The sequence below is a fragment of the Camelus ferus genome, chromosome 6 (assembly GCF_009834535.1).
Source record: "Camelus ferus isolate YT-003-E chromosome 6, BCGSAC_Cfer_1.0, whole genome shotgun sequence".
Classification (NCBI taxonomy): Eukaryota; Metazoa; Chordata; class Mammalia; order Artiodactyla; family Camelidae; genus Camelus; species Camelus ferus.
The window spans coordinates 92,238,841-92,254,721 of record NC_045701.1 but is presented as its reverse complement, the minus strand read 5'-3'; the positions used below and the strand labels follow the sequence as shown (position 1 = coordinate 92,254,721).

The following is a 15,881-nucleotide window of genomic DNA, read 5'->3' as shown; positions in this document are numbered from 1 at the left end:
GGGCAGAAAAGGGAAGCAGCAGCCCTGCACCGTCCCGGCAGGGCTGATTCAGAGTTGGTTCCTCTGTGGAGGTGGGGGATGGTAAAGGGTGAGTGGGGAGAGGGGACCATAGGGACTGTCCTCCTCCAGCACTCAGGCCCCTGCGGACCAGGGCTTATCCTGTTAGCCCTGGGGACTGGAGAGCTGGATCAAGACTCCAGCCCACCCAGCTACCCTGGGGCCTGAGCTCTAACCCAGGCTCAGTGGGTGATGACCCTCGTCCACACTGCCTAGGCCCAGATGGCCCGTCCCAGACAAATGGGAGTGGCCAGGCCTTGGCAGAACCAGCCCCTTCTCAGAGCCCTGCCAGCCTGGGGGGCTTTCTGAACTCTCCCTCCTCTGGGGCCAGAACTGGTGACGGTGACTGTGGACCTCAGAGTCAATGTTGGAAACCCAGGTGCCCAACCTCAGTCCCTCCATACCCCTGCCCCTACTGGGCCTGGGTTTTGGAGCCATAGGGGAAGAAGGAGGGGGGCCTTTGGTAACGTCCCATTCTCTGTGGGTTCATATCCCTTTGGGGCCAGTGCTCTGGCCACCAGCTGCCTGAGTGGCTGCATCATGGACCCCTTGCCTCCTGCTCTCAATACTGCTCGCCACAGCTCGCCATCCTCTGTTCCAGGTGACTTTACACCCGTCTGAATCACCCCCTAATTGCTCCCTGGGGAGATCTCAACTTTCCACTTCTCACAGGGGTTCCTCTTCCACAGCTTGTGGTGTGGAGCCAGGGCTGACAGCCTACTCAGAGCCTAAATTAGGACTCGGTGACTTGGTGGTGGTTTCCTGTGGTCCCAACTTCCCACTTGCCTCTGTCTGTGACTGGCTGTCCAGCTCCTCCAGTGCATCCCTCCTCTAGGCAGCCTATCCAGAGCTGTCCATCCGCCCCATCTGAGCCTGCCCCAGCCCTCAGCCTGAGTACTCAAGCACCAACTGATTACCCAGGTCAGGTGGGCACCTTGCCCAGGGCAGAGTTTGTATATTGGAGCCTCTCTAACAAGAACTGATGCTATATAAGCCCAGTTAAGTGTCATCACATTGAATCCTCCCCATAGTCCTATGAAAGAGGGACCACTTTATAGATGGGGAAACTGAGACTCAGGGAGGCCAAGTGACTTGTGTAAAATCACACAGCCAATGTGGCCAAAGTGGGATGGGGATTTGATGCAGTAAACTTGGCTTCAGAGAACCAATGGCAGATTTGAAGAAAGGTGGGAACAGGCAGGCAGAAGGCCCTGGAGGAAAGGAAGAGATGGGATGCCCACTGGGGGAGGCTGCTCTGCCCTCCTCCCAGGCAGGATCAGGTGACCCAAGGTTCCCTCCTGACCAGCTCAGCCTCCTGCCCTACATGCTCTGTGACCACAAGGCAGCCCCTGCCCCTTTTCTGACCCCAACCAACTTCCCCATTGAGTTCTGCAGAGCTCAGGGACAGAGCAGCAGGAGGTGGCAATGCCCACCCTGGCATAGACTCTGAGGATGGCCTTGGGTCCCCTGCTTGGACCCTGGCCCTGCTCTCCCACCTGGCACACCTCCAGCTGCCCAGCTCTATGCCTGCCCTGCTGAGCTGGGCCACATTCTGTGGATGAAAGGCCAGGGACTCCTTTGAGGCTCCCCACCCCCTCCAGGGCCAGGTGGTTAATGTGTAACCAGGTGTGATTTCTGAGGAATCCGGACCATAAACTGGCTGGGTGATGTCACCCAGCTTCTTGCCCGGACGCTGCCAAACCGGCTCGTGTGGGCCCTGGGGAGAGTGAAGGGTCCACAGATGCGGGCTTGGTTAGCTGGGGGCAGTGTTATGGCTGAGGTGGAGACTGGTACCCTCCATGCCCCACTCCTTTCTCCCCTGCTCTGGGACCACCCTAGCTCCCAAGCAGCCCCTGCCTGGTGGCAGGTAGCTCACTCTGCATTTGGGGTGAAAGGGCCCCCCCATCCCAGCTGCTGACCATCCACGCTCTCAGTCTGAGTTTGGCCCAGGCTTGGCTTGTGGGGGTCCCCACGGTGGGCCCCAGGTTAGGTTAGCCCAAGGCCAGGCACTCCAGGGTTGCTGAGGGATGCCAGACCTCCAACCTGGCCCCTCTGTCACCCACATTCTGATCTTCCTTTGAGCATCTGCAAAACTAGAATAAAACACCCATCTCAGAAGGCTGAGGATTGTTGGAACTGAAGGTAGGAGAATCCCCAGGGCCTGACCCTAGGCAAGACCCCAAGCATCTGGACCTCACATCTCCAGTGTGGACCTTGCTTATGCAGGGAGAGGGGAACGGGGGTCCTTCCCTGCCTCCATCCCACAATGTTGGTCAGGCTCTTGGTGGCCTGAGGGTTGGGGGAAGAGGGAGGGTGGCTTTCCCAGAAGCTGCAGAGGCTACAGACAAAGAAGCCCTGAGCTGCCCCCCTCCAGCTCCCTCCCGCCTGGGGTCTGAAAGCCAAGTAGGCCTCCAAGGCCAGCAGTTCTGTTTCTAGAAACAGAAACTTGAGCCCATCAGGCCTTTGGGGGTGGGGAGTTGGGGAGGGCAGCTGCAGATATTTCTAAAATTAGGGGAAGGGGCTGCAAAGGGCACAGAATGCAGGCATTCCAGGCTTAAGGGACAGCTGCTGTCTTCTGGGGCCATTTGCCTTTTTACCTCGGTTTGTTTTATGGGTCTAAAATAATGCTGACTGGGATCAGGTCAAAGCACGCCAAGGTGAGTGAGGGAAGGGCAGGAGTCCCTCCGTGGTAACCACGGGGACAGCGCACAGAGGCAAACAGACTTGCTCATCCTTGGGGGCTTTGCTCCCATTCCTCAGAGGCACCAAATACACTGGAATTCCTGCTTTCCCCCTGACCCCATGGCATCTCTCTCCTCCCATCTCCTGATAACATTTGTTCTCTTGGCTGCTGGCTCTCAGCCAGTCTTCCTCCAGCAGCAGCAATGTTCACCTTGATGCCTACGAAGCTTACTGTGCAGTCCTGGAGGGACTTTGTTAAATGTACACATACATAAGGGCCTCCTCCCTTTCTTGATTCATTCACAAAGCAACATAAGATGGACATTAACCACACACGCGCCAATTCATGCTTTTTAATAGCTACATAATATTCCACACTGGGGAGATGCCTTCCCTACCGCCCGACCAGTCTCCAAGCTATAGCATCAAGTTATATCCAGGTTTTGTTTGTGTTTGTTTCTCCCAGTACACATCTCTTGGTCTGTCTGCAAAGAGAAATGAGTCTGTTCTTTCTATAGGCTGGATTCCTAGAACTGGGATGGCTGGGTCATGGAGGATGAATGTTACCGAACAAAAGTTCGTATGCCCAACGCACAGTGAGGCCAAATAAACTGAAATGTTGGAGTTTGGAGCAGAGAAAGGTTTATTGCAGGGCCAGGCAAGGAGAATGGATGGCAATGGTTTTCTGCTAGAAGTTTTTAAACGCAAAATTCAGGTGAGGGCTGCTGGGTGTGTGACTTTCTTCTGTTTGTCTGGTGGGGAGGTAACTGGGCTGTGCGCCAGGAATCTTGGGTTCGGTCTGAAGTTACCATCCTCCACCTGGGTGGGGGGCCTTAGTTTCCAAAGAACTCAAAGATATTGTATACGCCTGGAGGAGGAACCAAGACCCTGCCCCAAGACTGCACTATTGCTTCTTGACTGCCCTCGTTTGTTTCTGTATCCCCTCCCTTCCCTGAAAAGCAACTCTTTAAATCTGCCCTTTGGAACTCAGAGAAGGTCAGGGAGGCTGAATGAAGCCTACAAACAAGAAACAGGGACATGGAAAAGATTTTGCACCAGGGAGGACCCCACAAGGTCCTGCTCTGTTTCATGAACATTTGCAATTTTTACATGCTGCCAAATTACTTTCCAAAAAGGATGTAGCAATTCACAGTTGCAGGCAGCGAGTGAATGCCTGTCTCTCCACATTCCAACCCATGGCCAACACTGGCTGGTATCAGTCTTACATTGTTGCCAGTCTGGGTGTGTTGGGGGTAGTGGAGGGTATAGCCGTTGTTGTTTCAACTAGTGTGATTCTGATTTTTAGTGTTTTTGTTTGTTTCGTTGGTTGGCTTTTTAAAGTCTCACATGGACTTATTGTTAGCATTTCCTCTCGTCTCTGCCGAGTGTCTCTGAGGTGCCTTTGGGGGAGGGGTGGAGAGGTGAACCTGCCCCCTGCAGAGAGGGCCCAGATCTAGGGTCTGGTCACTGAGTCTGTGCACTGTCCAGAGGCCTCTCAGGGCCTCTCATAGTAGTCCCGCATCAACTAGGAGGGCTCTCTGGCTCGGGTCCCCCAAAGGCCCGGGACTTGCCCAAGGTCAAGGCACCTCGGGGGCCGCCGCGGGCGCCGCCGTGGGGGCAGCAGCCAGACTGCGCCTCTCGCGTGCCTCCTTTTCTCTGCACCAAGATCGCCTGGGAGATGCCTGAGGGCACCTTGAGGAAGGTCGACAGCTCTGGGCCAGCTCGGGCTGGGCAGGAGAAGTGGGGGTGGAGGGGTGGCGGTTGGCACTACCGGCTGTGGAAGCCCGGGACGCTCTCGCCTGGCCCCTCGCCGCGACTACCGCGGGGAACTGGCCGGACGACGGAAGGCAGGAACTGGGGTGCAGACAAACCCGAGCGTCCTGAAGTGCCCAGTGGCTCTCGCGCCTCAGTTTCCCGCTCGGAGGCAGGCCGCGGTAGGCGAATCCAGAATGTCCAAGGGCCTGAGGTTGCAGCTCCGGGGCCCTGCGTGGGCACCGATGGAGTAGGCGGGCTGCGCGGGGTCCCGGCGAGGAGACAATCGGGGTGGGCAGCCTATGGGGGTTGCGGGGGGCGGCGGGCGGCGGACAAAGCGGCTGCACCACCCCGCAGCGCGGCCCAATGGAATGAATGGGCTATAAATAGCGGCCAATGGGCGGGCCGCGTCGCGCCCCTTAAGAGCCGCGGGAGCGCGGAGCCGCCGCTGTTCGCTTGCGCCGCGCCGCGCTGTTCGCTTGCGCCGCGCCCGGAGCTGCGGAAGGACCCAGAGCCCCCGCCCCTGCCTGGCCACTCGGTGAGTGGGCCCGAGGGCTGGGGGTGGCCGCGCGAGGCGCCAGGGCTGGGGCGCGGCGTCGCGCGCTCTGGGCACGCGAGGGCCCGCCGCCTGGGGAGGGCGTGCCAGCTGGGCCGGGGGTCCTGGGCGGTGCAGGAGCTCCCAGCGCGGTGTCGACCCCGCCGACCTTGACCGCGTCCTCGGTGACCCGGGCCCGGGGCAGGCTGGTGGTTTCCAGGAGGCCTGGTACCTCGGGTCCCCGCTGACTCCCGCGTCTCCCCGCAGCCCGCCGCCGCCATGCCCTTCTCCAATAGCCACAACACGCTGAAGCTGCGCTTCCCGGCCGAGGACGAGTTCCCCGACCTCAGCAGCCACAACAACCACATGGCCAAGGTGCTGACCCCCGAGCTTTACGCCGAGCTGCGCGCCAAGAGCACGCCAAGCGGCTTCACGCTGGACGATGTCATCCAAACCGGCGTGGACAACCCAGGTACGCGCATCCCAGTCCCGGGGGTCAGGGTGCCGGCGCCTTATCCGTGAGCCACGGGCCCAGCGTCACCCTCAGATCCCCCTCGGGCCAAGGTCCGGGCGCCCCCTTTCTGTGCGCAGCCGCAGGGTCTTCAGCGGCTCCCTCAGGTCTGGCAGTGACGTCACTGTCCCCATTCCGCGCCTCCCCCTCCCAGGCCACCCCTATATCATGACTGTGGGCTGCGTGGCTGGCGACGAAGAGTCGTACGACGTGTTCAAGGAGCTCTTTGACCCCATCATTGAAGACCGGCACGGCGGCTACAAACCCAGCGACGAGCACAAGACCGACCTCAACCCCGACAATCTGCAGGTGCCCAGCGGCCCGGGGCGGCGGGGCAGGCTGGGGAGGGGTCTCCGGGCACTCACCCCACCTCGGCCCCCAGGGCGGCGACGACCTGGACCCCAACTACGTGCTGAGCTCGCGGGTGCGCACGGGCCGCAGCATCCGTGGCTTCTGCCTCCCCCCGCACTGCAGCCGCGGGGAGCGCCGCGCCATCGAGAAGCTCGCCGTCGAAGGTAGGGGTGAGGCTCGACGGGCGCCCCCCCCCCCCGATCCCGGTCCAAGCCTGGGTCCCCGCTGGCTTGTTTACCAGTCACCCGAGCTGCCGCCGCCGCGCCGGCTCCGGTTTCCCGGAGGGACAGAGGCCCGGCCCTTCGCCTACAGCGCCCTGGGGCCCGGCGAGGGTCCGCCCGAGTCCGGGTAACCCGTTCGGACTGCCAGGACTGGACTCCTACCAAGCTTGGCGGGCATGGGGAGGTGGGGCGGATCCGTGTCGCCTGGGGGTGGTGGGGGTGGTGGGGGTGGAGGTAGGAGCCCACCAGCTTGTCGTCCTGAGCGCGCCCCTCCGCAGCCCTGTCGAGCCTGGACGGTGACCTGGCGGGGAGATACTATAAGCTCAAAAGCATGACTGAGGCGGAACAGCAGCAGCTCATCGACGACCACTTCCTTTTTGACAAGCCCGTATCGCCCCTGCTGCTGGCCTCGGGCATGGCCCGCGACTGGCCGGATGCCCGCGGCATCTGGTGCGTACTCCCCAAACCCCCTCCCGCGGGTCCCTCTTCCCTCCCTGCCGAAGCCGAGGAGGAAGAGGGAGGGGCCGCGCTGCCGGGATAGGTTCGGTGCCGCCCAGGCCTCTTCGCAGGTGACCTCGACCGCGCAGGTAGGTGAAGGGGCCCGGGCTGGTAGAAGCCTCGGCCTCAGGATCTTAGAGGTCGGTGGGGAACGGGTCGTGTTGGTTTTTTACCCTCCACCCCCGACTCTTGGGATCTTGTTTTCTCTCCTCACTTGCTTCCCCACGGGGACTCTGCCAGGTGCTAAGTGACGCAGACGCTTTAAGGGGGGGGGGGGGAGGGCCCACACACTCTTGTCTGTGCAGGGCAGGCTCCCTGCCAGATATGCAAGCGCATCCCTCTGGGGTGCTGTCCTGACTGCCTGTGCCCCTTAACTCCTGCCCCTACTCTCCACCTACCTGGGCCACACAGTACCTGCTGGCCAAGCTGGAAAGCAGCTCAGGCCTCTTTTGGTCCCCTCTCTGAGGTGTCCTGGCCTCCTTGCCTGCCCCCAGAGTGTTAATGGGGCTGGGGTCCTGGTAGCAGCCCCTGTTCTTGGGTACAGCTGGATTGAGCACCTAGGGGTCTAGAGGAGTGCGTCAGGACCTGCTAAGAGTTTCCCGGATGTAGCCCGAGACCATGGTCCAGGGAGGAGGCTTGACTGCGCCCCTCCCCCAGGCACAATGACAACAAGACCTTCCTGGTGTGGATCAACGAGGAGGACCACCTACGGGTCATCTCCATGCAGAAGGGGGGCAACATGAAGGAGGTGTTCACCCGCTTCTGCAGTGGCCTCGCCCAGGTCAGGCCCCAGGGTTCAGGCAGCCTCCTTGGGGAACCCAGGTCTCAATCACATCAGGAGTCCTGCAAGGGGGCTCTGGGGTCCAGCCCGACGACCCCTGGGGAGGGGGCAGTCTCAGCCAGGCCTCCCCTCACACCTTCTCCACCTCCAGATTGAAACGCTCTTCAAGTCTAAGAACTACGAGTTCATGTGGAACCCTCACCTGGGCTACATCCTCACCTGCCCGTCCAACCTGGGCACAGGGCTGCGGGCAGGTGTGCACATCAAGTTGCCCCACCTGGGCAAGCACGAGAAGTTCGCGGAGGTGCTCAAGCGGCTGCGGCTTCAGAAGCGAGGCACCGGTGAGTGGCGTGGGGCCTGCAGGGAGCGCTCTCCCGCAGGCAACCCCCAACCCAGCCCTGCTGACCTAGCTGTCTCCCTAGGCGGTGTGGACACGGCCGCCGTGGGTGGTGTCTTTGACGTCTCCAACGCAGACCGCCTGGGCTTCTCAGAGGTAGAGCTGGTGCAGATGGTGGTGGACGGTGTGAAGTTGCTCATTGAGATGGAGCGGCGGCTGGAGCAGGGACAGGCCATCGATGACCTTGTGCCTGCCCAGAAGTGAAGCCTGCCTGCACCTGCGCCACTGCCAGCCCCACTGCTTCCTAACTTATTGCCCAGGCAGTGCCCACCACGCACCCCTGAGGCTCGCTGATTGGCAGCTGAGCCCTTAGCCTCGCTGTAGAGACCTCCTGCCCTTGGTAGAGTTTATTTTTGCGATGGCTAAGATACTGCTGATGCTGAAATAAACTAGGGTTTTCGGCCTGCCCCAGGTCTGTGAGTGGTGCCTCCCCTTTTGGGGGCAGCCTGGGGCCCAGGAACTGGGCTTTGGGACCTGATCCTTGGGTCTGCCCTTTCTGCTTCACTGTAAGATGGGACAGTAGTTGGGAGGCAGTCACCCTGCTGTACCCCCCAATCCTATTCCATTAACCTCTCTGCCATCCTGTCTACTTGGCTTCCCTACAGGCCTGTAACGGGCTGGTTGGGGAGGGGCAAGGAGAGGGAGGAGCCCCAGGCTGGTGGAGCCCCAGCCTGAGCATCTAAGGGACATTTGGAGTGGGGCTGGGGCCAAGGCCTTGGTTCAGCCCCACCCTGTGGCGTGGGGGAGATGTTGCTGGGGGGTGGGGGGCTGGAGCCCAGAAACTTGATACCTTTCCAGTCTTCCACCCCCAGAACCCTGTTCCTCCTCTTCCTGGCAGCTTCTCCCTGCCGCCTCCCCAACCCCAACAACCCACTCTGTCTCCTAAATAATCTCTCTCTTCCACTTCCCTCCCAGCCTCCACTCAGGCTGAACTGACCCCTTGCTGGCCCCCAGGCCTTGCCCTCCAGCCCCTTCCATGGAGCCCCGGTGCCCCTTTACTGCCCCCTCCTCACAGCCTCCTCTCCAGGACCCTCAGGTGCCTAGTCCCTGGGCCTTCCAGGGCGGGTCCCCACCACAGGGTCCCCGAGCAGGAAGGAGGTTGGGGCTGTTCAGGGCATGGTCTCTAGGTCTGCTTCCTAGCCACTTCCCAGGTGCTGTGGTCCCCAACTGATCTCTCATTCAAGGGTCCCACTTCCAGCCAGGGCCTGGGGAGCCCAGGTGGGACACAGCCAGGGGCCCTGGGTGTGTCCTCCAGCTCCTCAGCTCTGCGGACGGCCCGTGCTGCCACCTGCTGGCCAGGGCTGCCTCTGTCCTGTGCTGGCAGTGCCCGAGAGAGCAGGAGCAGTGGGAAGGCTCCTGGCTAGTCCTGGAGCTGCCCAGGAACAGGTGACTGTCCCACCACCTTAAGGTGGGCACAGGCGCCTGAGGGGCCTGGTCAGACAAGCAAATCATGTCCTGAGGAAGTGTTTCAATACCCCCCTTTCACCATCTGGACTGTCAGAATGGGGCGCTCCCTGAACCACCTATGAGCTGAAACCCCAACTGCCCCTTGCAGGCCTCTCTCACCCAGGAAGGCCAAGTGGGCAGGGTTTGACAAGGCAGTAAAGTCAACTCCCTTGGAGCCTGAGCCTCACCCTCTTGCCCTCTGCCTGCAGCGGGGGTGGAGCACACACAGCACCTGGGTCCTCAGGAAGCTGGTCAAGAGGGCAGGGCGGGCACTGCTCCCTGGGCCCTGGGGGAGAGGACTCTCCTCAGCCACCACTGCTCTCCTTCGCCACCTGCTTCCTACCCATCGTTTCCCCCTTGCCTCGGTTTTACTTCTCTTTCTTTCTTGCTTATTTACTGGCTCTACTGACTGCACAATGTAAGTCACATTCATTCCTTCTGGACAAGACAGCTTACTCCACACGCCGGGGGCACCCCTTCGGTGTAACTCCCTCCAAGCTCCCTCCCGTTCGATTCCAGAGACCTTTCAACAGTGATTTCCATCTTCCTGAAAATCACGGTCAAACATGGGAGGTCTAAGAAACACCCTCCTACATGACAACGTGCCTTTGTTCCTCATTCACTGTCTTGGGCAGAGGGCACCAGTCACCAGTGGTGACAGCATCTGATGCAGCAGCCGTGGCCCGCAGCACCCCCGACGCCCGCACATGATGGGGGGTCCCCAGGTACTGTGGGGCACTCAGCAGGATTCCTAGCCTCCAACCTCTAGATGCCAGAGGTACCACACGTCCTGCTTGGGACAGTGGGAAAACAATGTCTCCAGACAGTACTAACTGTCCCCTGGGGGCCCAAATCGTCCCCAGCCTGAGAATGGCTGCCCCACAGAAATAATGAAGAGTTGCTTCATTATTTACTCAGAACTGGGGAGGACTGGTCAGGGTGGCTAACAATAAAGGGCTGGTTAAAACCAGGACCGCTCCCCGAAGGGGCGCCCTGCAGGCACCCACAGCAGTATGAACTCAGTGAGATGGCGACCTGCTGAGAAAAAACCCAAGCGCGAGAGCAGCTGATGAAACTGCCTGTACCCTGCAGGCCCCGCACCGCACGCGTGTGGGGAAGGCCCGCAGAACAGGAGTTGGCGGTGGGTGGTGGGGTAACAAGTGATTTCCTTCTTTATCCTTTATTTCCCACGTTTTCTACAGTGAACATTTATTACTTATATAAGCCAAAACAAATTCCTTTTTTTTTTTTTTTTGACTTGTTTAAAAAAATGCCTCTGTGTGTCCTGGTTGGTGGGAGACTGCCGGGGCTGCGAGATGGGACTGCCACAGCCCCTCCTTCTCTGCGGGTGAATCTCTCCCCGTTCTGGGGGTGGAAACCGAGGGGAGAGGGGACTGGCTGAGGGTCACCAGTGAGACCAACCAGTTCCAAGTCCTGAGGTCTCTTCACTGCTCTTTGACTTTTCAGAACATTCTAGACGTCGTCCAGTGTGCAGGACCTGGCGCTCTTGGCAGTGGCTGAACAGGCAGCAGTGCCTGAACGGTCCTTACTCTGCACTTCTCTTGGGAGCTGCTTGCTGCCCACACCAAAGCCTCCTGAAGCCCCCCGGGGGTGGGGGGTCACATACGTGCTCACGGATTCTAGGATAATTTCCTTTTCCCCAGGTAAACCACCTTTTTATTAACAAGAAGTCGTCTTGTTGGCTGTGAGGTTTCCAGTGCACAGGGGACGGCACGGCAGCTTGGAGAAGCGGGGTCTTTCTGGTCCTACAGAGGGTGGGGGCTTTTCACATGTGAACTGGGTGACAAATCCTGCTTCCTGAGTCTAGAGGCTTTCTGCCGGGACCCATGCACAGCACCCGGACTCCCTCCACCTTGCTCCGTACACCTGTCTTTGTATACTGGCTCTGCTTTGCCAAAGACACAGTGAAGTGAGGATGTTCTGTTTGGTTTCAGAAGTCCTAACCTTTACACCTTTCTCAGAGTTGGGGCCTTGTCAAAATTTAAGGCTCGACTTAAATAATCAAGCTTGAGACTCAGAAAAGCAAACAGCACTCCTTCCGGCTCCTCACGTTTCTGATCGGTCTCTGCGCAGAGGCGGCTGCAAGTCTTCTGGCAGCCTTCTCCCCTTCTGTGTTCCTAACAAGAGCCTAGCCTGCAGCTGCCCAGCTCGAGGGCCGATTCCAAGACGCCCCTGCAGCAGCCGTGGGGCAAGATGCTCAGAAAGCCGCCTGAGACAAGGGCACCTAAGCACGGCGAGTGGAGCACCTGCAGTGTTTAACCTGGCGCACTCGTGTGTCGTGGCCAGCACCCCTCCTGACTTGGTGATGGGACGGGCTGGACTGTGCCTGGCCACAAACTAATCCAGCTGCCAGGTCAGGCCTGGGTCGGCACCTGCTGGCTCGCGGAGGGTCCCGAAGGGCTTGGAGGTGAAATCTATCCAGGAACTTAGTTCGGAGAGAGACCAGTAGCTCCAGAAACAGCCTGGCTCTGGGCATCTCCCCCAGCGTGCACTCAAAAGGGCACATGTGAGACAGAGACTGACAGCAGTGGCACCAGTGCCTCCAGACTTCTCATTTGCCATTCTGGTCCAACCCCGCCGGGCTCCCTTCTGCATGCCTGCGTTCTTCTTGCCACACTCTGCCCTGCCTACCCAAAGCTCAGGGCCCACCCATGCCCATCTCCAGGGAAGGCTTCCCCACCTGCTCAGCCCTCCTCCGGGAAGGACCACCCATCCTCCTCTTGTGGCTTTATCCTCTGTCACCCTCCCCATGACACAGTTTCACCGTAAATCTTCTGAGAATGGTGGCTATGGGGTCAGGCTTTGGGTCTTCCTTGCTTCAGCCCATCTGAACTGGGCTGTTGACCTGAACTGGGCTGTTCTCATTACGCGTACAGGTGGTCTGTGTTAACACATGCCCAGGTTACTAGAGATACACAACTGGCAAATAAAAAGAATAAACAAACAAAATAGAACAAAAGTTACATGAAATTTTCACTGAAGTAAAAAGTCTAGTTTTGTCAATACTTTTGACTCATCAACTGTCCAACTTTAGTAGTACTTAAAATTCATTACAATTTCAAAAAAAGAAGTTAATAAAGGTGGGTGGCCCATACTGATCCGTACTTGAAACCTGACTCTGTGCTTGACAGGGGCCTCCTGCTGCACCAACAGCCATGGCACCGGTGCCTCTCTAGGGAGGAAACGCTCTCAGCAGAGGGAGGCCAGTGGTCCTGGCTCCTTGTTCTTCCTCAAGACCAGAAAGGACCCAGGAGTGACTGCTTTCCTCTCTTCTCCAGCCTCCAGGACACAGGACAACACGACTTTTGCTTTTCCAGCCCAGTGCCAGTGTTGTGGTTCAATTAATTACTGCCATGATACTAGGAAATGCAGCCCAGCAAAACGTGCCTTACACAGTTAGCAACATCAGGACGAGAGGAGGGAAGGCATGGCCTTCAGGGTAACAGGAACTCCCACCCACTACCCACAGGCTGAGTCGGTATTTGACGAGCCATGAGATGAGTCCATCACCAGTCTCTAGAGCTTGGAGGAGAGGAGGGGACCCGGGGACACAGGGCATTGGGGCCACAGAGGAGAGAAGCCAGAGGGGCTGAGGCCGGGAGGGTGAGAACTCCCACCACTGGAGGCAATTCAGTGACGGCTGAGCTGGTACAGAAGGAGCAGAAGCGGGCCCGGGGACACGGCTCTCAGGGGCACCCTCCACCAGGATTCCGGCGCCAACTCATGAACGTGTCTGCACGTGCTCCTACTTCCTGGCTCATTTCCATGCAGAACTCGCCCGCTTTGAGGTATTCACACCGACCCACGCCTGCTGGCAGCTCCCAGCCCAGAGAGAGGCGAGTCAGTGCAGACCTCACTCTGGAAGGAGCCGGGGTGCCAGGTGTTCACACTGTGGTGCTTCCTCCCTGGTCCCCGGGACCTGGCTCACCAGGGCAGCAGGTCTGTTTTGGTCTGATGGCAGCAGAGCTCTACCCTGAAGCCAAGTGACTCCCCAAGGAAGTGTTGGGCCAAATCCCCCTGTGCAGAACAGAGGCGCCCTGAATGAGACATGCTTTCCTGGGATGGTGACAAGACAGACTGCCCAGCAGCACGCCCGCACACACCCGCCCCCCGGGGCGGGCTGGACCTGTAATCTCCACCTGCCTCCCCCACCCAGACTGGGCTTCCTGCTTGGCCCTGAGCCCCCGCGTCCCCCCTTGCAGCACTGGCCACACCAGGTTTCAAGGCCATATGTTCCTCTTCCTGTGAGAATGAGCTTTTAAAGGACATGGGTTTTACCTTATTTTTGGATCCCCAGAGCTCAGCACAGTGCCCTCCAGAGTGGCCACCATCTCATACCATCTCCCCCGAAAATACGAATGTAGATCAATGAACACATGAACAAACCGACAAGGATAAAAAGTCCTTACACCTTGTCCTGAAACGCCTGAGAAGAACTGGAGCAGCTTAAGTTGCAGAAGCAAAATTCAGGGAGGCACACAGCTTTTATCTTCAGATACTTGAGCCATGACTTGCTAAAGCTCCCCAGAGCAGGAGACACTACGGGGAAGTATCAGGAAAATGCAGCCCCAGCCAGCACGGCCCCAGGCCCTGGGGGGTGCCTGTGAGTGCACTGCACCCAGGTGGCCCCGCAGAAGCTGGAGGAGTTCCTCATGAGCCACTGCAGACTTCCCTCCTGCTTGAGGGATGAGTACTGGCTTAAAATAACCCTGCGAGGTGGGTTCAGTGGGTGGGATGCAGAGAGCAGGAAATTACAAGAAGCACAGGCTGGGGGAAGAGCCATGCATGGTGTGATCGGTTGTCTCTTTTCTCAGCGACACCCCCACGAAGGCCCCATAGTTAGAAAGCACGGAAATCTGCTTCCAGCGAGCTGGGAGAGGATGTGAGAACCTTGGGGTAACCTATCAGCCCCAGCACCCAGACAACAACACAAAGTACATCAAGAAGGCAATCAAACCTCAGCCGACGGCAGCAGAAATGCCTGACGTGGCCCCTGGCCTCCCCCTCAAGGTGACCCCTCTCTCCCGCTCAGCGGGTCTCAGCGGTAGCCTGGTACCGAGACAAAGCAGGCAGAGTGATGGCCACCGTTAGTGAATCTTGGAATCCGGAAGAACACGGCTCCCATGCGCTGCCAAGCCTCAGGTGGCCATCCTCTTTTAACAGACTGAATTCAAACACTGCTGACCGTGTGACTCCTCGTGCTCTGGGGCAGATTAAGGCACTAAGCCAAGCATTTCACATCTGACAGCAAATGTCATGTGACGCAGGACCTACGTCCACAGCAACCAGCAGGGTCTGAGCCCGTCCTCAGCTGGATACACAATGTGGGTGTCAGCCAGACAGGTGGCGTAGAGAGAAGCGCACTGGCCCAACCTGCCTGTGGACTCCATTCTCATCACCCGAGCCTTGTCTGTAAAACAGGAAAGGCTGGGAGAGCTGCTGGAGACCAAGCAGGATGGGTGCCAAACCAAAACGCGGCTCCCCGCTGCTGCCGCCTGCCTGCCTGGGCCGTCTGGGGGAAGGGGCAGCCATGGGGGAACCCGGATGGGGGACAGCGGCCACGTTTTCCAGATCCCTCTGGCCTGTGCTTCGTCATCATCACCACCAGTACTAAATGAATACTGAGTGTAAACTCTGGACTAGGCACTATTCTAGGTACGTAGGTGACTGGGGAAAAAAAAAAGATGAGGATTCCTGTCCCCCCAGGGCTTCTCTTCTAGTAAGGGCAGGGAAGGGACACACAACGGACAAAACCAAGCTATCAGGGACATCTGCTAGGGTGACAGGAGCAGCAGATGGTGAGAGGGAAGAGCTGGGCAAGCAGGCCTGGGAGGGCTGGGTGCAATTTTAAACGTAACAACCACGGCAGGCCTGAGGACATGGGAGCAAAGTGTGCAGGGTGGGGGGCCATCAGTCTCCTCCTGTTCACCCTCTTATCTGGGCTCCCGGCTTTTCCTTGTCTTCTGGGGACACCGGCAAAGGCCTGGGGCCAAAAGGTGGGGCACAGGCCTGTCAACTCTCCCAATAGCCAGCTCAGAGCCCAGAACTTTAGAAACCAGGGAAATTTCCTTATCAAATCTCTGCTGGCAGGGCAGCGTCTTCTTCTCAAAGGCGGTGCCCACTGTTTAAGGACCTCTGTGCCTTGGGTGAGCCGGGAGGGAGGGAGGATTAGCTTGTACTCTTGTTTAAAGATCTGAACCTCGTGAGCCGCCCTGCTCGCTAACATCTGCCCCGCACCCTGCTCTGCACTTGCCATCCGTCTGGTGGGCTCTGCCAACAACCCAGGGTGAGAGATTACTACTAACCGTGCTGACTTTATACAGGAGGAAAGTGAAGTTAACCTGGAACCTGGAAACCAGGCTGCCTCGGTCAAGGGCCTCCACCCACAAAGCCTCACCACCCAATTCCCTTAACGGGCACTGATGTCTGCGTGGAGTGAACCCTAAGAGCCCCTGCTTTGGGCCCTGCCCCGCACAGGCCTCCCTGGCCACCCGAGTCCTGCTGCAGTGACCAGCTCAGGGCCTCTGCTGTGCCAGGGGCTCGCCTCCTGGCAGAGCTCTGGCTTCTGAGGATCGCAGCGCTGCTTGACACGCACCACCCCAAATTTCACTGGTGGCTCAGCTGCCACC

At 58.8% G+C, this 15,881-nt stretch overlaps 1 protein-coding gene across 1 annotated transcript; it reads left to right on the top strand.

Annotated features, from left to right (window-relative positions):
* Positions 1-4,852: 4,852 nt before the first annotated feature.
* On the top strand, positions 4,853-8,197 carry CKB (creatine kinase B). The gene is made up of 8 exons (XM_032482779.1): positions 4,853-5,029; positions 5,294-5,498; positions 5,692-5,846; positions 5,920-6,052; positions 6,388-6,559; positions 7,265-7,388; positions 7,540-7,729; positions 7,811-8,197. Exons 2-8 carry the CDS (start codon positions 5,306-5,308, stop codon positions 7,987-7,989), a joined length of 1,146 nt encoding a protein of 381 aa, XP_032338670.1. The 5' UTR covers positions 4,853-5,029; positions 5,294-5,305; the 3' UTR covers positions 7,990-8,197.
* Positions 8,198-15,881: the final 7,684 nt, after the last annotated feature.